This window comes from Rhamphochromis longiceps, linkage group LG16, assembly GCF_057381845.1.
Source record: "Rhamphochromis longiceps isolate RC_006_pf linkage group LG16, R_longiceps_female_GT1.1, whole genome shotgun sequence".
Classification (NCBI taxonomy): Eukaryota; Metazoa; Chordata; class Actinopteri; order Cichliformes; family Cichlidae; genus Rhamphochromis; species Rhamphochromis longiceps.
Genome location: NC_140572.1, coordinates 9,682,774 through 9,705,165, shown reverse-complemented (window position 1 = coordinate 9,705,165; position 22,392 = coordinate 9,682,774). Strand labels below are relative to the sequence as shown.

The following is a 22,392-nucleotide window of genomic DNA, read 5'->3' as shown; positions in this document are numbered from 1 at the left end:
TATTGTTTTCAAAGACAAAACATTTGCTCATAAAACTAATTACATAACAAGTATGAATGGAAAACCAAAAACAAGACAAAGACTTCACACAGTCATACGAGTATGTGGCAGGTTTTTATTATTTTGCCTTATCCTCAAGGGAGGGAGAGTTCTGAAACACCATTGTTCTGCCTTTTATAATTGATGCTTTGGGAATGTACAATTAATCCTTCTTTTCTGTTCAATGTGAACATTCAGGATGGCAACACTATCTCTCCTCATTAAAAAAAAAAAAAAGTAATACCAGATTAGATGTGTAAACAATGAAGAGCAAAAAATAAAAATGAATAAAGTCAATAAGAACAATTCTCTCTCACACAGTAATTTCAAGGTGCAAAAATGTGCTTTAAACATAAAATAAATGTTGTTCTCAAATCATTGATTGGGTGACTTCATAGTAGTATACATGTTGGTGATGTCCTTTGTGTAAAAACTGTTCAGTTTTGTGTGCCCTGTATCATTAGCCCAAGGACAGAAATTCTTATACAAACTAAGTGCAACAATGTGCATATGTCCAGAACAATATAACTGTGGGTTATTTGATTATGTTCATCAGTGTGACAGCCTGGGGGAAGAAACTCTCTCTGTAGCATCCGGTTTTTGTAAACAGTGCTCTGTAGCACCTTCCTGAAGACAGCAGTTTGAAGAGTTTATGTCCAGAATGTGAAGGGTTTGCAGAAATGTTTTCTGCCCATTTCCTAACCTGAACATGTTCTGGATGAAGGGAGTCCCTCAAGGTTCAACATTTTTTTCCTCTGGTTGAACTTTCAAATGTTCTTTAGTGTTCTTGTGCACAAACAGTGTGTGGGTTTTGATTTGTATTGAAGTTTTATGGCAATCCTTACACTTTCATCATACTTTGAAATTGTTATTGAAAGTTTTACTATTTATGGGTGCATGATGGAAAGTCTAAACCAGGGGTATGCAATCTGTTTGATGATGAGTGCCATTAAAAATTAAAAACTAATATTTCCTCAGAGGTCAATGTGCCATATAATTGCGTTAGCAATAAATTTAATAACGCTCTATACTTTATCGAATTATATTTGTTTGCAGATGTTGGCAGCTATCAGCGAATAGTTATCAGCTCTTTTGAAACAAAAAATGACACTTTTTATTCATAACAAGAACTCCATAACAGCAAATGAACTGTACAACGGAAAATGCAAATGCTATTTATGGTCTCCTCACAACAATGATAAGAAAAATAAACTGGGCCAATATGGCATGTTTGTTAATACAGAGATACACATGTTAATGTGATCTCTGTTCTCCCACTCAGAGACACAGGTCTCCGAGTGTCCGGCGTTCAGACTGCTACCTAAGGACACTCATGTGAGAGAAAATCTGCTCACACACAGTGTAGAGCCAAATACTGTCAATAAGGCCTCTGCAATGTTCTTAAGACAGTTAAATTTGTCAGGTCGTGATGTCCAGCAGGTGGAAATGCAAGCTCCATGAACACGCACAGCTGTGGATTCCAGCTGCGTCTGTAGTTCTGCAAACTTTAACCCCCACAGAGTCGAGCTTGTCAGTTCAATCAGCTGCATTTCGATGTCCACTGTGTCCAGGCAGTTAATGGGAGAAATATCCAGCTACTCATTGGTGCTAACATTGGTCCATACACCTGAAAGTCCCAAAAACGCATTGTGAATTCTGTCTCAAGTCTACGAATTTATCCGTGTATTTCCACGGTGCTGATGCTGCGCTGAGCAGACAGCTCCTGAAGCATTTGAAGTGTTGGAAATTTCAACATCGCTTGACAAAAACTGCCAGCTAGCAACGTCCCTCTCACCGGTAGGCTAAGTTATTTTTAGCCAATTACAAGTTGAATCTCGTAGTTTGGGTTGTTAGCTAAGTTTCTGTCATTAAGGAGCAGCACAACTAATGTGTCTATGCGAACTAATTTGCGACGTGCACCACTGGCCCGGCCATTTATTTTTTAATGCACCTTCTCAGATCAATTCACTGCATGTCTGCAGTGCACTGCTGGACTGGGACAAAAGAATCGGACTGGGCATTTTGACTAGAGACCGGCCCACCAGGTATTATAAGAAAAGCCATTAAGCCTTTGAATGAAAACAAATGCTGTTGTGACAGTGATGTACAGTCTTGTTGGTATATGTGTAATTTCTATACATTTTACATCAGATAAAAACTTTGGTTGTAAGATTCAGATAATTATTTAATAAAAGCTAGACATTTTAAATGAGAATAAGAAAGAAAAGTATTTCTTTGTGCCCCCCTTTCCCTGTTAATGCCCTACCTGGCATCCCTGGCAAAACTTTGCTAGACCCACCCCTGCACAGTTACCAGCTGTCAGCTACGTAAAAAAAATGATCCTGGTGTTATTTGTCTCTCAGAAACAGTTCATAACTTCCCTTCAACTCATTCATGTCACCTAAAAGGTAAACCTGTTTCTCCATCATCTGTTCAGCTCTGATGATTCAGTAAAGACATCTTTTGGTTTCATCTTCATGTTTCCCTCTCATCAGATAACCAAACCAATATCATGACCAGCAGCTTTTACAGCTGTGGCTCCAGCAAACATCAGCTGATACTAGAAATTAATATTAAATAAATTCTAACAACAGCTGATCAAGCTTAAATGTGCTGCTGTTGTTTAGCGCAACATCTGCTGGTTTCCTCTTTCTGGCACAAAGTGAGCGATAAACAAACAAGAGAGAAAAGCCGATCAGCTGATCACTGATTAGTTTCATGATTGAAGTAGCAACAGGAGAGGGAGGGGGAGAGAATGAGAGAAGAAGAGGCAGCTGTGCAGCGTAAAGACACAGAATAACTCCAGCTTTGTGTCAAGGCTAGCGGGTTGGACTCAAGCGCAGGCAGCGGGTTGCGTTCAGTCTTTTCGTTTTATTACACACCAGGTGCTATTTACAAAAGTGAGGGATTGGGGAAGGGCTTCCACGGGTCCACGGGTAGAAGAGGAAAGGGACGGATGCTCCAAACACATGGGGTCTTAGCTGCTCCTCACACTCTGCTCTCGCTGTCAGCTCACTCACGCTCAATTCCCCAGATTGCGAGGAAACAGGAAGGGACCGGGGATCTGGAGACAGGAAGGAAAGCAATCACTAATGATGCGTGACACAATTTACTAATCTACAAGCTGGGATTCTCACTAACGTGGTGATTCAATATTCCAGCGACGAGAGGCTCTGAGCTGCTGCCTTTAGTATGGTCCAAGAGTGGTGATAAGCTACAGGTGATTGATTAGTGGCAGGTGCACATACCAAGGGCAGGAGCCCGAAGACAGCTCCGCCCGGGCTGAGTACGATTCCATTTTTTACGGGACAGTTGGCAACTCTACTAAATAACCTTATGAATAAAATAAAGTTGACTATCAGTAACATCATAGCACCCACCCAACTGTATAGAAACTCCATCATTCTAGCTAGTATACAGTACGAGTTATTATAACTGACTTTAAAAAGTCAGCACAATGAAAATAAACTCCACCTAAACTTGATTTATATCTGATCCAGAAAGACCGCAGGTTATAACTTCTTACCTGAAGTTCGCCTCGGGTCTCTCCTCCTCCTGTCTCCCCTCCTCCTGTCTCCCCTTTCCCTCATCCACCTGCTGGCCTCTGTGGAAGCTCCGCCATAGCCACCACCAAACAACTGAGTTATTTTTACACATCTGCCAGCACCTGGCCAAACCACCATCTTTCATTGTTTATACCGTGACTAAAAAAAAAAAAAAACCATCGGCCCATAAAAACGAAAAATCCCCATCGGCCATCAGGCATATGCCCGGTATGCCCGATGGCCAGTTCAGCTATGGTCGTGCCATCAGTAAACCCTTCAAATCAAAACCATTCACTAAGAACCAAATTACGTCATTTTTGAGGATGTGTTCTTATTGTAATTTTACAGCTTTTATGCTCAGCTGTCATGTCACCATAATGGACAATTACAATGTCCACATCACTGCAGAGCCAATCAATCTATCAATCTCCCACTCCTCACTTGTGAACAAGACCCCGAGCTACATGAACTCATCTACTTGGGGCAGCAGCTTGTCCCTGACCTGGAGAGGCCACTCTAATTTTGCAGTCACATGAAATGTGTGAGCTTACTAAAGGCTCATGTCATGTTACTCATGTTTTTCTCTGGATTTTTAAAGCTAAATAAACATTCATTCACATGAAAGTTGCCTTGCAGGCCCCACTCACTGTGGGCCAGTCACTGTGGGCTTCACTGACTCCACCAGACTCGTGGCCTACTTCTCCCCTAAGCTAGATCCTTTGGCTCCATGTTTTATAACATATAATGTGGTTTAATTATGAGTTTATGAGAGTCTTATGTATAATGATTTTTTTACTCTATATATGGTTCTTTAGAATCAAAAGGAGAGAACGTTAAAGATTATTTTGTTATATACTAAGATATAGCTTTCTTGGTCTAGTGCCTATATTTTTGTTTTACACCTGCAAATGCAGAAGGGCAGGTATGCAGGATCTTCTTAATTGAAGCAATGTCCTACTTCCTTCCTCTGAACAATTAAGTTTTTGTTTAACCTGTCTGTTCCATATATCCTATTCAACTGTGCTTCACCTGGAGGTTGACCAGTTTTCGGTGTGACAACAAGTTAAAAAAGATGAGGTGAGGAGTCTATATAAGTAGGGACTGGTTCCTTTGTTTGGGTGAATTTCAAAGGTCAACACAATCACTGCCTTTTGCTGACTGAATTCCTTCCTTGAATAAACTGTTCAAAATACAACTCCAGTAGCGTGACTTTGTTTATTTAATGCACCAATTTTCAACAACAGTCTTTTGGGAGGCAATCATAAGCGTAGAGGGAGAAGAGCAGTGGGGAGACAACACACCCCTGGGGGAGGCCGGTGCTGATGGTCTGTGTGTGGAATGAGCTCTAGTCCACAAACAGGATCTTGGAATATGTCCCCGGTTTTTTAAAGTGATGCAGGATTTATCTTCGACTGACCTGGTTCCCTGGTAAGCAAACTGCAGGTGTTCCACCAGTGGCTCTCCACCAGTCTTTCAAAGCTTTTCATTGCCAAAGACATCAGGGTGATAGGCCTGTAGTCATTTAATCCTGTGATGATCGACCTCTTTGGTTCAGTACAAGTAGACCAAGTAACTGTTTTGCTGTAAGAGTGTCACACACATATTGTCAAGGAAGGACCCTCGCTGACAATATGTGTCAAGGAGAGGCCAGGACGTAAAATGTGGACCCAAACACAGATACAATCACAGACAGCAACAACCAGATTTAACACAAACCATTGAAAAACACAGGAATAGATAACAATACTAAAGGAGTGTACAGGGGAGTGCAGGGGTCTCGAGCGTGGAGGGTCTGAAACAGAGGAACAGCGTGGTTAGGGGAAGGAAACAGAGGCTACAGGGATTGAGAATGACCCGAGTAAGTGATGTCTTGCTTGGCAGATAAGAGAAAGGCTTCCCTGGGGAACTGAGGTAAGCATAAGAAGGAAAGGCCGTGCAGTTCTAACATAGGTTTATAGACCATCTGGTGAAGAATAGTTGTAGATGCTTGTCCTAAATACTGCTGGTTGACTGTAGACAGGTGAGGAGGTGACACTTGTTCCACTTGGGGCAGGAACCTCAACTTGTAGAACAGTTACTCATGCAACTGTTCTACAAGTTGCATGAGTACACAAGGAAGACAGGGCCGACTGAGATTTGATTGGGGAATCCAGCGTCAGTAATGAAAATGAAGAATGGGTTGCTGTGATGGTGAGCAGCAGCCCTTCAGGGCGCCTGTAAAATAGTACCAACAAAGAAAAAAATTATATTGACCCCTCGGTTCAATCCCTAAACATAACCCACATATTGAACTCTGTTGTTTAACCAACAAATGTGTTTCCTTACAAGTGTAGCATTATTTAAGGGTAAATAAATAGGCTTTCTAAAGCTTCTTTCAAGCATATGTAGCCCAGTGGCAAACAGATGGAATTAGAGACTGTTTATTGTAATTATTATTAAAGGTGTTTTATTCTGTTCAGTTAAAAACACTCATGATTGGAGAGAGACTCTAAAGAAAAAATCCAAATTATTTTGTATGGAATTGCATTATTTGTGTTATTTATTTATTTTTGTTTCTCAAAGGTTATTTTTTGACCTGGATACAAATGCAGTCCAACCAATGGGATTGTTTGTCCCGCCTTGTTTTTCATGTTTGGTTGCGCTGCTAAGGCTGCTTAGACCACACGCGCCATAGCTGTACCTGTGGGGAAAACGTGGTAGCTGTTGAAACAGCGAAGCTGTTGGTGTCTGCTTGATTAGCCGCCAGATTTGGATAGCCGAAGCTAGTTTTATGAATACGAAGTGCTTTGCAATGGTGAGTAACGAAACTGTTATAGCCGCTGATCGGCATCCTGAAATGTTAATGTTGTTCGCTTCAAAAAACAAACGCTAATGGTGACGGTACTATGCAAGTAGCTAGCAAGTGTGCTAGTAGCTAGCGAGTGTGCTAAACGCTCACGCCCGTTGTTAAGCGTTAGTTGAGAACTTATTAGCTGTTGTTAGGTTAAGGAAAAAACAGTATGTCTATCTGTTGTATTGAAATGTTTTATTGTGTTACTTTTATTCATCACTGTTGTTACTTGACAGTGAGCAGAGTATATTGAGTTTGCTGCTTTTAATGAGCAGTGTGAATTGCTTTAATGATTGGTGATAGCTACATTGCCATGTAATGAAAACATTTAGAATTTGATTAGTTGTACAACATTAGAAATTGAAACACATTTTGTTCATGATTTATACTTTAAACAGAAGTGTTAGTTAAGTGTGAACCATGTTCATTTGAAGTAATTCTGACCTCACTCTTAGGTCAGGTTTTTTGAGTTGGAGAAAGGAGCCGAGACTCCCCGGAGAACTTTGGATTACAGACTTTGTGGAAATCCGCAGAAGAGGAATAATTTTCCATTGCAATGGATGGCGAGCCACAGCCCATTTGGAATTGAATCTTGAAGTCTGGTTGCCTGAACTGTGGTAGGACAAAACAGTGCAAACCATACATCGATCGTGGACTGAACTCACACCAATAACTCACCAGATCACCAAACAGGCCTGATCTGGATCCTATTGACACTTTAAAAGACCCGGGTCTAACATTCTTTTCTTTTTTATTTTGGGTATCTGTGCGCGCACACACAATTTTGGTTGTTATTGTAAATGCAATACAGTGCACAAATTTCAAATACAGTTGAACTATTGCTTCATCATTTGCAGTTGTGTTTTCATTGTGGTTACCCATCCTCTGGGCTCCTGTCGTTCCTGAAATCTTCTGATTTGCCCATTGTTTATATATTTTGTTACATACTGGTTACACATAACTAATGAAACACACATTTCCTTACTTTCTGTGCTATGTTTATATCAATGTTCCCTCTAATTTGCAGTATGTTAACACTATCCGGTTGTTCAGTGATGACGCGACGAATCCTACTTCCGGGTCTAAAGTAGTCTGCATTTAATATGGCTTTTGTGTTGTTAACATGTTTAATGTTATGTATTTTCTTCTATTTGATCTCAAAAAGCTCCTAAAACAGTCAGTGATCCCTGTTGACCTCCCTCGGCTTTTATTACCACTAATCATTTATTTAAGCTCAGTTTTTAAAACCTTAGGATGTAACTACAGCCCAGCCCATGCAGCAGTATATGAATGACTAACCTCGTATTGTGGATGGAATATCTCAGTTGTTCTCCTGGCTGAAGTTTGGTCCTTTTAAAGCATCCTGCCATGCGATTACATTTGTTTCTGACCACCGAGAACACTCACGTTAACTTTTATCGAGTGGAAAAAAAGTTAGCTTGTTTATATTATGCTAACATAGCTGTGTCGCTAGCGGTCACGTAGCACATCATTATATACCAGCTAGCCCAACTTCAGTAACCCTACAAACGTCACTGCTGTTTAGTTTTCTGTCTTCATTTATGCTGGAAGTGATAGCAGAGCTGTACGTTTTAATTTGTTTCCAAAACCCCGCAGTCAGGACATGCTATATTGCATTTAGATAGAAGCTAGCGAGCTAACTCCCCCGCCAACTTCTAACTCCGTTAAATGTCATAAATTCCGTTTTCATGGATGCCTGGAAGTTAAACTCAATTGTTACACCTGGTAGAGCAGAACGCTGATCATTTTATTAAAGATGAAAGACTTTAGACAGTTTTTCAACTCTCAGTAATGCCACAGTGATCGTTTGATACTGTATGTGGACCTGCAGCGGAGTTTAGACCCAGACACAGCTAGTGATGTCAGACTGAACAATTGGATTGGAAGTAAAAATAACTTGAACTCCAATTTTCAAAACACAACTTACCGTATTTTCACGACCATAAGGCGCACTTAAAAGTCTTAGATTTTCTTCAAAAAGTACGGCGCGCCCTATAGCGCAGTGCGCCCTGTGTGTTGTAAGGAGGACGTAGTAGAGAACACCATGAGAACGCTAAAGGGTGAAGTGTGGGCGTTGATCCTATATACCGGACAATCACACATATGTGCATTATGTGGAACATCGTTGTTTTAACAACGCTGAAAATGGCAAAGAGACACGCTTATGAAGCACAGTTTAAACTGAAGGCCATCAGCTATGCGGAGGAACATGGAAATCGAGCAGCCGCGAGAGAATTTAAGATTAACGAATCGATGGTTCGCAAATGGAGGAAGCTAGAAAACAAGCTCCGGCAGGTCAAGAAAACGCAGCTGAGTTTCCGCGGACATAAGGCGAGGTGGCCCGAGTTGGAGGAAAGACTCGAGCGGTGGATCATTGAGCAAAGAACGAGTGGGAGAAGCGTTTCGACGGTCACCATTCGGCTAAAAGCAGTTTCACTAGCTGAAGAGATGAACATTGAACATTTCCAAGGAGGTCCATCTTGGTGCTTTCGTTTTATGAAACGGTGCCATTTTTCCATCCGGACCAGGACTACGGTAGGGCAGCAACTTCCAGCGGATTATAAGGAAAAGCTGGCCATCTTCCGCTCCTACTGCAGCAAACACATCGGCAACAAAAACATCCAGCCCAGCCACATCACAAACATGGACGAGGTCCCGCTCACTTTTGACATCCCGGTGAGTCACACTGTGGAGAAGAAGGGGACCAGCACGGTAGCGATACGCACAACGGGGTATGAAAAGTCTTCTTTTACTGTTGTGCTTGGCTGCCATGCTAATGGACAGAAACTGCCACCTATGGTGATTTTTAAGCGAAAGACTTTGCCTAAAGAGAAGTTTCCAGCAGGAATCATCATTAAGGCAAATGAAAAGGGCTGGATGGATGAGGAAATGATGAAAGAGTGGCTGAGGGAGGTGTATGTAAGGAGACCAGGTGGTTTTTTCCACGCATCACCATCGCTCTTAATCTGTGACTCTATGCGTGCCCATCTCACAGCCGATGTGAAAAAACTAGTGAAACAAATGAACTGTGAGCTTGCTGTCATTCCGGGAGGCCTGACAAAGGAACTCCAACCGCTGGGCAAAAGCCGGCATCATTTCCGAGGAGCCGCACGGCACGGAAAGTGACTCTGACAGTGAAGAAAGTGAACTTGGCATGTTTGATGGAGATTTAGCGCAGCTGTTCAATTCAGACACAGAAGATGAGGACTTCGATGGGTTTGACTGATGATAAAAATGTGAGTACCAAACTTTGTTTTGCTCCTGCTTTATTTTTAAATACGCACACTTGTATGCTTGTGTGTTGTTGATGATGACGATTACCGGTAATAGAAATGTGAGTAAGGTACCGAACTCAAGTTTGCTCCCGCTTTATTTTTAAATACGCATACGGTACTTGTATGCGCCCTATAATCCAGTGCGCCTTATGTGTGTGTTAAATACAGTAATGGCACACATAACTGAGACTGCGCCTTTTAGTACAGTGCGTCTTATGGTCGTGAAAATACGGTATATGTGTATATATATATATTAGGGGTGCAACGATACACAAAATTCACGGTTCGGTTCGGTTCGATACTTTGGTGTCACGGTTCGATATTTTTTCGATACAAAAAAAATATTCATGCCTTTTTAATTTGTCATTTATTAAATTTTCACGGCACATTCTGCACCACATCTCTGTGCGTTCATCGTTTGTTTGAAGCCAGGTCACCTCCTGCAACTACTTTTCCGAGAATACGTGCTTCTTTTGTGGTTCGGACTCCTGTCATTTCTTTGGAGGTGGAGGAACATCACAGTAATTGCTTAAAGGAGCTTCTTCGACATCTTTAAGAGTTCTAAACAAATGTCTGTCCTCCTCCTGAAAATCTTATGTACGCAAACACGCGTTGCAACTTCTTATCTTGTGCGCGTTTTTTATTTTGACAGCGAATGCGCACCTGCAGACCACTTATGTGCAGCCCTGGTTATTTAGCTCGTCATATTGCAGCCACAGAAATTCTTTTGTCCATGAAACCATAAAGCTGCACTTTCTTTTTGCCTTATAGTCTGATTTGTCATAACTTCTCCGTTTTGTGGTAAGCTTTTCTTTGGCTGTCGCTTCTTCACCCTGACCTGTCTTATTTGGCTGAGCAGAACTAAAATATATATCCTGCTGCTTTTACACACGCACTCACATAACGATCAGCGATTCTCTCACATGTTTAAGCTTGCTGCGGGAGATTTCACTTGTCATGTTTGCATAGTAAGCTAACGATTGATAAGACGATGTCAGAGGAATTGGTGCGCAAATTATCATCACTCACCAATCAGTGCTGTCGCTCTCTATACACAGTTCGCGCGATTGCAAAGTGAAAGCAAAAAACAAGCGCCAATTCAAACGCAATTTCAATATGTCACATATTGACAGTGGCTCACCGTTGCCAATGACATAATTACCCAGCTACATTTCCGAAAGAATGCAAAAGCATTGACATATATTTTTCCTTCCTACGATAGGCCGACGGGCAGCCCCAGGACGTCGGGCTAGCCCTGTATCTGATTGAGGAATCCCTCATCTTTGGAAAAGAGAGTTTAATACAGAGAAATGGCTCTTTCCAAAATAAAAGCTATACTATACGCTTCTTCTGGGCTATATTCTCAGCAGCGTATTAAACATATCAGGTCCCCATAAGGACAATCCTGTGCTAACAGCTGTCTAAATGACTCGGGTAAAGTTTGTAGCATGCGTACTTTTTGTTTTTGTCTGCTTCCACTTGTCTTTGCACTAAGATGATGTCAGCGTAAATGTGCAGTTGTTGTGCCCTTAAACAGGGGAAATAGTGAGGAGAGGTGAAAGAACGGCACAGACACGCAGCTCTCACTCTCACTCGTCTGTATTGAGTTTCAGAAGCAATACAACTAAAACAATGTTCTTATGGATGCACTCAGTCTCAGGACAACTGTATCCAAACTAAGTCACTATTGTTCGCTGCATTAGAATACTTTAGATAACATGAACTGTAGCATTAGACAAAAACATCTTTTTAACTAGCACATGTTAGCTGACACAGTCACTAACTTTCCACAGCAATGAAATAATACTTTAAGTACTGCATGTCTTCCAGTAGTTAACTTATACAGATAGTAACAGAAAAATCTTCACACAATATGGCGGAGTAATAGCGAAAACTAGCATACACAGCAACAGAGATTAACTGGAACTTCTCAGCAAAATAGCCTGCAATTCACATCTTCCGCTACAATGAACAATGATAACAATGTAATAATCAACAGTAACACACATTTATACAGATTTGTGCATGACAGTTACCTTAAACAGGGGAAATAGTGAGGAGAGGTGAAAGAACGGCACAGACACGCAGCTCTCACTCTCACTCGTCTATATTGAGTGAAGGAGGAAGCGCGTGAACCCACCTACTGGAGCCCTGAGGCATTAACAATGGATCGACGCACAATCAACCCAGGCAAAACTTTCACTACTTATCTCCCTCTATATTCCCACTGCATATTCTATTCGAAAACAGTCAAAGCAACAAATAAAACATTAATAAGGGCATGACATGAAATATAAGGAACAGAGATGTACAACTTCAAAACTAATCAAATTTATGATCCACCACACAGTCATATTCGTTGTGTTCCCACTAGTGCTGTCAGCGTAAATCTCGTTGAAATGACGTTACCACCACAACACGGCAAATCTCCGTTAACGAGCTATCGCGGATCGCCCCGTGCATGGGGCTGGACGGCCAACACGTTAACGAGCTAACTGTGCTAACACACTAGCTCCCACCCATGTAATTGAGGCACATTGAGGCGCAGATCCACTGAGCGCTCAACACAGACAGCATCATCAGAAGGAAAGTTGATAAAATAAATAAAAAATTTTGTATTGTTCGATACATATGCGTACCGAACCGAAAGCACTGTATCGAACGGTTCAATATCGATACGAATATCGTTGCACTCCTAATATATACTGTATATATACACACCCAGCACGCCCCTGCGGGCGGTTTATCCTTCAAGCTCAGGTCCTCTACCAGAGGCCTGGGAGCTTGAGGGTCCTGCGCAGTATCTTAGCTGTTCCCAGGACTGCGCTCTTCTGGACAGAGATCTCCGATGTTATTCCCGGGATCTGCTGGAGCCACTTGCCTAGCTTGGGAGTCACCACACCTAGTGCTCCGATTACCACGGGGACCACCGTTACCTTCACCCTCCACATCCTCTCGAGCTCTTTTCTGAGCCCTTGGTATTTCTCCAGCTTCTCGTGTTCCTTCTTCCTGATATTGCTGTCATTCGGAACCGCTACATCGATCACTACGGCCTTCTTCTTCTGTTTATCTACCACCACTATGTCCGGTTGGTTAGCCACCACCATTTTGTCTGTCTGTATCTGGAAGTCCCACAGGATCTTAGCTCGGTCATTCTCCACCACCCTTGGGGGCATCTCCCATTTTGACCTCGGGACTTCCAGGTTATACTCGGCACAGATGTTGCTGTACACTATGCCGGCCACTTGGTTATGGTGTTCCATGTATGCCTTGCCTGCTAGCATCTTGCACCCTGCTGTTATGTGCTGGATTGTCTCTGGGGCATCTTTACACAGCCTGCACCTGGGGTCTTGCCTGGTGTGATAGACCCCAGCCTCTATGGATCTTGTGCTCAGAGCTTGTTCTTGTGCTGCCATGATTAGTGCCTCTGTGCTGTCTTTCAGTCCAGCTTTGTCCAGCCACTGGTAGGATTTCTGGATATCAGCCACCCCCTCTATCTGCCGGTGGTACATACCGTGCAGGGGCCTGTCCTTCCATGATGGTTCCTCGTCTTCCTCCTCTTTCTAGGGTTTCTGCTGCCTGGGGCCATCTTCCCAATGTATTCTTGGATGTTCGCTGTCTCATCCTGGACTGTGGTGCTGACACTCACCAGTCCAATATATATATATATATATATATATATATATATATATATATACACACACACACACACACACACACACACACACACACACACACACACACACAGTGTTGGGAAGGTTACTTTTAAAATGTATTCCATTACAGATTACAGAATATATGCCCCATATTCTGTTCTGTAACGTATTCCGTTATGTTACTCAATGACAGTAACATATTCTGAATACTTTGAATTACTTAATATATTATCATGCTTTTTACAACTACGTGAATGTACTATTGCTGTGTGATTTATTACTATTACTGAAGGTCTGCGGCTCCGAACCGTAGTAAAGGGACCTCTGACTAATACGGCGGGTTCCGTGTCAGTGTTGGTTGTTTTTGCTCACAGGCAGAGAGTGCTTTCGTTTTTACCGTTTCTTCCCGCAGTAAATATAAACAACGATAGTATTCAGGAAGAAAATCAAACATTGCATATATTTTTATCATGACTCTGGTTTTACATGGACTATCAAAAACAAAATCAAAACTGGTATAAAGTCCACACACGTCAATTGTTCCGTCTGTCCTGTTCACGTCTCCAATGGTTGTACACCAGTGGCGGAGTGGGGGGGGGGTGGCTTACTGGGCTTAAGCCCGGGTTGTTTTTTCAGAAGCCCGGGGTCTTTTGGAGTGTAATTTTTTCATAGTTACAGTAGATGCCTGGCTGACAACTGTATAAAACAAAAACTACACACAATATATATGCACCTAAACGCGTAGTGAGGGTGTGCTGGGAACGTCCAGACCGGGGTGATGGTCCCCATCTTTAAGAAGGGGGACCGGAGGGTGTGTCCCAACTACAGGGGGATCACACTCCTCAGCCTCCCTGGGAAAGTCTATGCCAGGGTGCTGGAAAGGAGAGTTCGTCCGCTTGTCGAACCTCGGATACAGGAGGAACAATGCGGTTTTCGTCCTGGTCGCGGAACACTGGACCAGCTCTTTATCCTCTTGAGGATACTTGAGGGTGCATGGGAGTTTGCCCAACCAGTCTACATGTGTTTTGTGGACTTGGAGAAGGCATTCGACCATGTCCCTCAGGGTGTCCTGTGGGAGGTGTTGCGGGAGTAAGGGGTGTCTGGCCCATTGCTACGGGCCATTCGATCCCTATACAACCGTTGCAAGAACTTGGTTCGCATTGCCAGCAATAAGTCGGACTCGTTCCCGGTGGGTGATGGGCTCCGCCAGTGCTGCCCTTTGTCTCCGGTTCTGTTCATAATTTTTATGGACAGGATTTCTAGGCGCAGCCAAGTGGCGGAGGGCTTTCGCTTTGGTGGCCTCAGAATCTCATATCTGATTTTTGCGGATGATGTGGTTCTGTTGGCTTCATCGGGTGAGGGCCTCCAGCTCGCACTGGAGAGGTTTGCAGCCAAGTGTGAAGCAGCGGGAATGAGGATCAGCACCTCCAAATCTGAGGCCATGGTTCTCAGTCGGAAAAGGGTGGAGTGCCCACTCCGGGTCGGGGATGAGTTCCTGCCCCAAGTGGAGGAGTTCAAGTATCTCGGGGTCTTGTTCGCGAGTGATGGGAGAAGGGAGCCGGAGATCGACAGACGGATTGGGGCTGCAGCTGCAGTAATGCAGACGCTGCACCGGTCCGTCGTGGTGAAGAGGGAGCTGAGTGTAAAAGCGAAGCTCTCAATTTAAATGGACTGATTCTTATATAGCGCTTTTCTATGGAGTACTCAAAGCGCTCAATTTACCGGTCGATCTACGTCCCTACCGTCAGCTATGGCCACAAGCTGTGGGTAGTGACCGAAAGAACGAGATCGCGGATACAAGCGGCAGAAATGAGGTTCCTCCGAAGGGTGGCGGGCCTCTCCCTTGGAGATAGGGTGAGAAGTTCGGCCATCCGGGAGGAGCTCAGAGTAGAGCCGCTGCTGCTCCACATCGAAAGGAGCCAGCTGAAGTGGTTCGGACATCTGACAAGGATGCCCCCTGGGCGCCTCCTGGGTGAGGTGTTCCAGGCATGTCCCACTGGGAGGAGGCCCCGGGGCAGACCCAGGACACGCTGGAGAGATTATGGGCTTCTCTGGGAACGCCTTGGTGTTCCCCCGGATAAGCTGCACACTGGGAATTTACGACTGTGCGTAAATCCCCCCTAATATTGGTATGATCCGAGCTCAGACGCTAAGTGACTGAGCGAGGGGAGCTGCTGCCTGCGAGTTTGCTGTTGGAGAAGTGGAGACAGGCAGACAGAGGAGAACTGAAGTTTGACCAGGTACCAAAGCAAATCATTCATACTGTACAAATAATGTAAATATGACGGTGTATCATGAAAGATTGATATCAAACTGATTACCCATATTACGTTACTTGTTCTTCAAGTTAATCAACAAATGGCGAAATGAAAAGCCGAACAACAACAATGCTGTTTCCGTAGAGAGTCTTAGCTTACATGTCTGTTTATTTCATATTTTCAGTTGTTACCCTCCACAGCTAAATAAATCGGTTTCAGTAATGTACTGATATACAAGAATGGACATAAGGGGCTTCTTTCAAAGAAAACACTCAGGTAGATGTTATTTTATACATTATGCTTTGTATGTTGTTCACTATATTTCTATGCAAAACGAGGAATTTCAATACACAGCAGTATATTTACAGTTTAAACCAGATATTTACATACACTTTATGGAAAACACAAGAGCATTTTTTTTACTGTACAACATCAATTTAGAGTAAACTTGTTTTGTTTTGGATAAATAAATATTGAAATATCTTTTGAATTAGTTAAATGTCAGAATAAAGAGAGACAGAGCTATCTATTTTTTATCACTTTCATCAAATTTAGGAGTACATATACATATACTAAGTTTATTGTTAATTAATAAGAACACTCCAGACGATTCCATTCTGTCAAGAGATTTATTCTAAAAGACACTTCTTCAGCTGAGTCTAAGAGTGAAGACACACACACGCTGCAGATTTTACTTGCAAGGGCGGTCACAGAGCGCTCACACGTGAGTGGGGGCCCTGTAATCAGCGCTCTGTTCTTGCACTTGTCTTTATTTATACACAAGAAAAGTAATACAATAATGAATACATTTGTACAGTGGAATGTTGGTACGTGCGCATGTGATTTTTGTGTGTGTGTGTGTGTGTGTGTGTGTGTGTGTGTGTGTGTGTGTGTGTGTGGTGGAATGTGGGGAGCAGCTCTTATTCCTGGTAAGAGGTCAGAACTGCTTGTTCAGCTTCTTACTATCGCTGTGGGAAGATTCAGATAAAAATATCAGAACAAGTTTTATAAAGAACAATCAGTTCTAAGTAATACAGAGGTCATCATGCAGTATTCTATCACATGTAAACTTATATCATTAAAAGCTTATACTGACTACTAAGTACAATTTTTCATTGACACGTTCTGAGCTGAAGAAGCTTCTGATAGGTTAGTAGAGTCCATGTGAGTAAATTGGTGGCATACCTGTGGATGCATATAAGGCAAAACACTGAGCCTGTTTCTTTGACATGGGAAAATCAAGAGATATTAACCAAAACACCAGGAAAAGAATTGTGGAGCTCCATAAGTGTGGCTCAATTTTGAATACAATTTGGTGCCATGTACAATTAAGAAATATAGATAGTTTCTCTCTTTACTCTTAAAGTTAACAAATATGTTTTTTTATATTTATCAACCTAAAAAAATAAACATTTAGTCTGATTTGATGTTACAATTAAAAAGTGTTTGTGTTTTTATCTGAAGAGTTTGTAAATATCTGGTTTCAAAAAAAAATAAGGTTTAAATTCTGCAGATTAAATTTATAACAATGATGCAAAAAAATGGAGAATAAATCAAGTTCAGGACTTTAATATTTAATAAAACTATTTTTAAAATAGCTTAAGCATCTTAACAATTTAGAATCAATGCATCAAATTTTTGGGGATGGAGAAAACAACCTGTTGGGTTTGTGTTTCCACAAGTCCCGCTAATTCTAGAGACCCACTAATGACCCCAAATCTGACCTCCTCCTGCTGCCTTTTATTAAGAGACAGTTCACATAAAACACATCACAGCAAAGCCACGCCCACATGGTTCTAAGACAAGGCATTGTATGTATATGTATGAACTTCCTTACGGTGGAGAAACCGTCCTTACCCTCCTTCTATTCGGTGGAGAAACCTCTTTAAACCTCCTTCGGTGGAGAAACCGACTTAACCCTCCTTAAAAAAATCAAAAAGATTAAAACAAAAACACTGGCGGAGAAACCAGGCAGCTTGCGTCTACACGCACAGCTTGCGCACTCACGTACCTGCTTTAACGCACGGGCACGTAGCTGCTCTCTAAGGCCTTCTGTACTCGGGGTCTTACAATATATATATATATATATATATATATATATATATATATATATATATGTCATACTCACACAGGAACCTGGAACAGATTGCACACACAACCCACCTGCCTCAGGTCTGTTAGTGGGTGACACCACAGTCACATGGAGCCTGAGTCACAGGTGTATTGATTTGACTCTTTCCATAATCAACATATTTCTTCAACATTGATATGCCAATCACATTCTAAATTTTCTTCCTATTAGCTGTTTTATTCAGGTAATAGGTGTCACTGAATTGGCTCTTTACCTCGTTAAGAATCACACAAACAACGACTGAAACCAACCATGGGGAGGAGAACTAGAACACATTCTCCTGCCTGAAAAACTTATAAGTTTCCTTCATTTTAGACTGTGCATCAGAGAGGAAACTATGTGCTAGCTCACACGCAGTGTACAGCCTTTCCCTAAATTAATTTATACAGTCTAACACATTATGTTCTACAAGCAACACTCCAGCAGCATCTTCAGTAGCCCACACACAGTGTGTCCAAAACCAACCTCAGCTGGGCTAAAACCCAACAATGACAGACCCTTATCTCACTCTGCTTTAGACTCGACACTATATTTGCGATGTATAGATTTCAAAGTCTTGTGGAATCTCTTTATCACATCCTGACCTTGTGGGTGATACGCACTGAACACTCACTGCTTAATAGCCAGCTCTGACATGACTTGTGTAAATTAAAAATAGTAGAGCACTCTCTCCTAAGTTTACCTCATTCCTAAATAGCCAGGCAGATGGTGATCACAGGCAAAACCTGAAGACAGTAATCTTTTAGCACCACCACCTGAGTGTCCACATCACACTCTATTCCAGATTCTGGGGAATCTTTTCTTTGTATTTCAGTAAAATTCAATCACCGAATATGTATGACACGGCTGGGTCACATGGATTTTTTTCTGGACAGCAGACAAACAGGTAATCATAGTTGCATTGGAGAGCTTTAATAAGCTGCACTCTATAGCCAAACACAAATGATCAGTGGTATCAGTGGCACTATTTTATTTCCCACACCAACAAATGTGAACCATAGGAAATCTGGTCAGAAAAGGCACTGTACCACATTGTGTCATAGGTATCTCTTAAAATAGTGATGGGAACTTGGTCCACCACAGTGCCAGTCAGTGAGATAATACCTTCAGAAAGTGAAAGACTTTAATACCTAAAAAAAAAAAAAAAAAAAAAAGCACTCTCATGAGTCAGGACAGCAGCTTTTGCGAAAGACTCAACCTCAAACCATAACACACTCAAGTTGTTTTTGCTGGCCTTTCTTTAAAAGTCATCACAAGCCAATGCTATACACTGTTACGGCCACTTGGTAGTGTATCTCAGTCAGTGGTGATACATTTTCTCATTTTGAGAAAGAAATCAAGCTAAAAAGTATGTAAAGAAATCAGACCCTACTGCTTGATAAATGGTTATTCAGATGTACCAGGGCTCTAGAGTGCGACCAATTTGGTCGAAAATGCGACCAAATTTTTCAGTGGTGCGACTAAAAAAAAAAAATTTGGTTGCACCTGTGCGACCAACTGTTCGGATAGCAAAAAAAAAAAAAAAAAAAAAAAAAATCTGCAACCTTCCCTGTGGTCAACAACAGACACACATTATGCCCCTATTGTGGACTAAACCAATCAGATAGTAAGGGGCGGGACCTCTCTGATTGGCCGTGGTCCAGTTGAAAGTGCAGGTGGAAGTGGGAGGTGAGTAGCTTGAATAAAGCGATATCAATTCATTAAATCCTGAATTGACTGTTAAATATAACTGTGTTTTGCCAGAAACGTCAGATTAAAGCTCACAAAACCATTTCAACAACAACCAAACAGCAAATGAGAGCAGGTACACCGATTCCACACAAAGACGTAAACACAGAATGGACCCGACGCATCAGAATCAACTTTGTCTTTCTCGGCTTTCTCACCCGACGGCCCGTAGACGGACACGCAGTCGGAGATTAGGGATTCTGATGCGTCCGGTCCGCGCTGTGATTACGTCTTTTTGCGCTGATTCTGAGCTGCAGGTTTTGTCTCTCTCCAACCAAAATTCACCGAGCCAGCAGCAAAAGAAGCAGCAAACTGCGCTTCACATTTGATCAATGTCGTCATGAATTTTGCTGTTTTGCTTCCACAACAATTAAAATCACACTCCATGCACAGCTAGCTCTCTCTCTCTGTACTTCAAGAACAGTTTCCCGTCTCCAATCGCTGTTTTCTGTATTATTCATTCGCTTATTACCCACCAGTCTACAGTTGTTTACAGCGCTGTTGGCTGCTGTCTTTTTCTTTTCTTTTTTTCACTTAAATGACCTCGGACAAGAAAGCCTACTTTTTCTGTTGTTCAATACTGAAGAAATTTTAACTTTATATGCAGAACATTGTAGAATATTTTTAAGGTTATCTGCTATAAAAAGCCAGACCAGGAAAATCTCCTTCATGTTTTTCTGTGTTTTATTCTCAGTTACTTTCACACAAAGGCATCTGCTGTGATGTTCACAATTCTGAAGAAGTCAGTAATGATAAATGATCAGAATTATAATATTTCTGACTGTCTGAGGCTAAGTTGAATCGAATCAGGACTTTGAAAACCAGAATCAAATGGATTATAGAAATCAGTGATGATACCCAGGCCTAGTGAGCAGCCTAGGCACGACAGAAGTGGATGTAGCCGTAATAGGAAAAGAACTATTGCTAACTTTTCTGTTAAGGCCTGATCCTTCTGAAATTCATAGCCAGTGCTCTGACACGGTGTCATCAATCTTTGAATGCTGAAAAAGCACAGTGTATCCAGAAAAACACATTACCGTATATTAAATTATTATAAAATTTGTGTGCGCCTAACTTTTGTGCCGTTAGGCGTACCGGTACGCCCATGGCAAAACGTTAGTCTAGAGCCCTGTGTACTGTCTCTTGCCTGCAGATATTATTTTTCAAGCATTTAGATGAGAAAATCTAAATTAACTGTTGATCCTAACTGTCTGAAGTGTTGGGTGTGAGTGTTAATGCCAAATTTGTAACTTGTACAATTTGTAGTCAAATAAAAAATGCTTTTCCTCATTTTGCCTACTTAGGGTTATAAGTCTAAAATGAATCTGGAAAGCCTTTTTTTCACGAGAACGGAGAGCTGAAAACGCCAAACATTTTACTCATTTACTTTGAATTATATATAACAATTAACAATATATACGATTAACTAATGAAGAAAATTTTCTTGAAGATTTAACATAGTACCTGCCAGCATGGATATAATTTTTAGTAAAGTTTCCACTCTAGCGTTTATGTAAGTATACAAAAAAAAAATTATAAAAAAACAAGTAGTATGATCGTAAAACAGACTATGGCATATTTACAATAAACATGCACCCAGAAAAATGTTATCAGCTATTAACAGGCTTAAATTCTACAAATTAAATTTATAACAGTGGTGGACAAAACAAGATTTTTAGATGTTTAGAAATTTCCTTCATTTTAAGCCCATATATGAATGGATTAAACAAAGGATGATACAAAGCTAGTTGTAATGTCATTATTAAGCGTGCAGTTTTTGGAAAATCTGTTTCCATTCGAGCCATGATTACATCATAGATACCTAAACAGGAAAAAGTAATTAAAACTAACATGTGGGGTAAACAGGTCTCTGCAGCTTTTTTCTTAATTTCTTTACAGCTGCGATAAGTGACTATAAATATTTTTGTATATGTGAAAACTATAAAAAGTATAGGAAATACTACGAGATCTAAATAACTAACAATTCCAAATACAGTAACTAACCCTGATTTTACACACTGAAGAGTGTAAATTGTATTGTTACAAAATATTGATTTTAAATGAAAGGAACACAGTTTACTTTTAGCCATTCCTATTGCTTGGACGGCAATATTAGAAGCAGGTACAAGCCAAGCTATGACCAGGAAAATACTCACAGTGCTTTTTCTCATGATGGTTGGATATTGTAGAGGTTTACATATAGCCACATATCTGTCATAGGCCATGGCTGCCAAGAGAAAAAACTCAGAACAACCTAGAGAATAAATTATGAAAAACTGAAAGAGACATGCTGAATATGATATGATTTGTTTTTCAGATAAAAAGTCAATCAGGAGTTTTGGGTAAATAGTTGTGGCGTAAATAACAACATTCAGTAGCAATGCTGCAATAAAAGTGTACATAGGTTTGTGGAGATTTTTGTGGATCAAAATGAGGTATATAATAATAGAGTTACTGCAAGTTATTAGAATATATAATGTGAACATAATAAAAAAATAAACATATCTGTATTTGTTAACTTCCACATGTCCATCAAAAGTTATATAGGTAACATTTAATTCTTCATCCATTGATGTTTTTTTAAAACTACAAAATGTTTCATTAAACAAATTGCACAAGGTGGATAAATGGAAAATACTGAAAAATGCACCATCACGCAAACAGTGAGCAGTTACAGTGTGTGGAAGGTTTTTATCAGACAAATTAAGCCTCCAAGGAGCTGAACATTGGAGGTTCATCTCACCTTTTTCACTCTCTTTTGCTTAGCACTGCACAACTTCAACACAAAATCTTTTTAGCTGAGATCTTAAATCTTACACAGTGGAGTAGAATAAACTAGTTCAACTTGAGAAATGTGGAATTTAGGATGGAGGCAAAGAGTGGCAGTTAATATTAAAAGGTGTAAAAAA

The 22,392-nt window shown here is 41.2% G+C and overlaps 1 protein-coding gene across 1 annotated transcript; it reads right to left on the bottom strand.

Moving 5' to 3' along the window:
* Window positions 1-21,129: 21,129 nt before the first annotated feature.
* Window positions 21,130-22,053, bottom strand: LOC146650615 (olfactory receptor 6N2-like). Its single transcript, XM_085384184.1, has one exon. The coding sequence runs from the start codon at window positions 22,051-22,053 to the stop codon at window positions 21,130-21,132; it is 924 nt and encodes a 307-aa protein (XP_085240310.1).
* Between the last annotated feature and the right edge of the window lie 339 nt (window positions 22,054-22,392).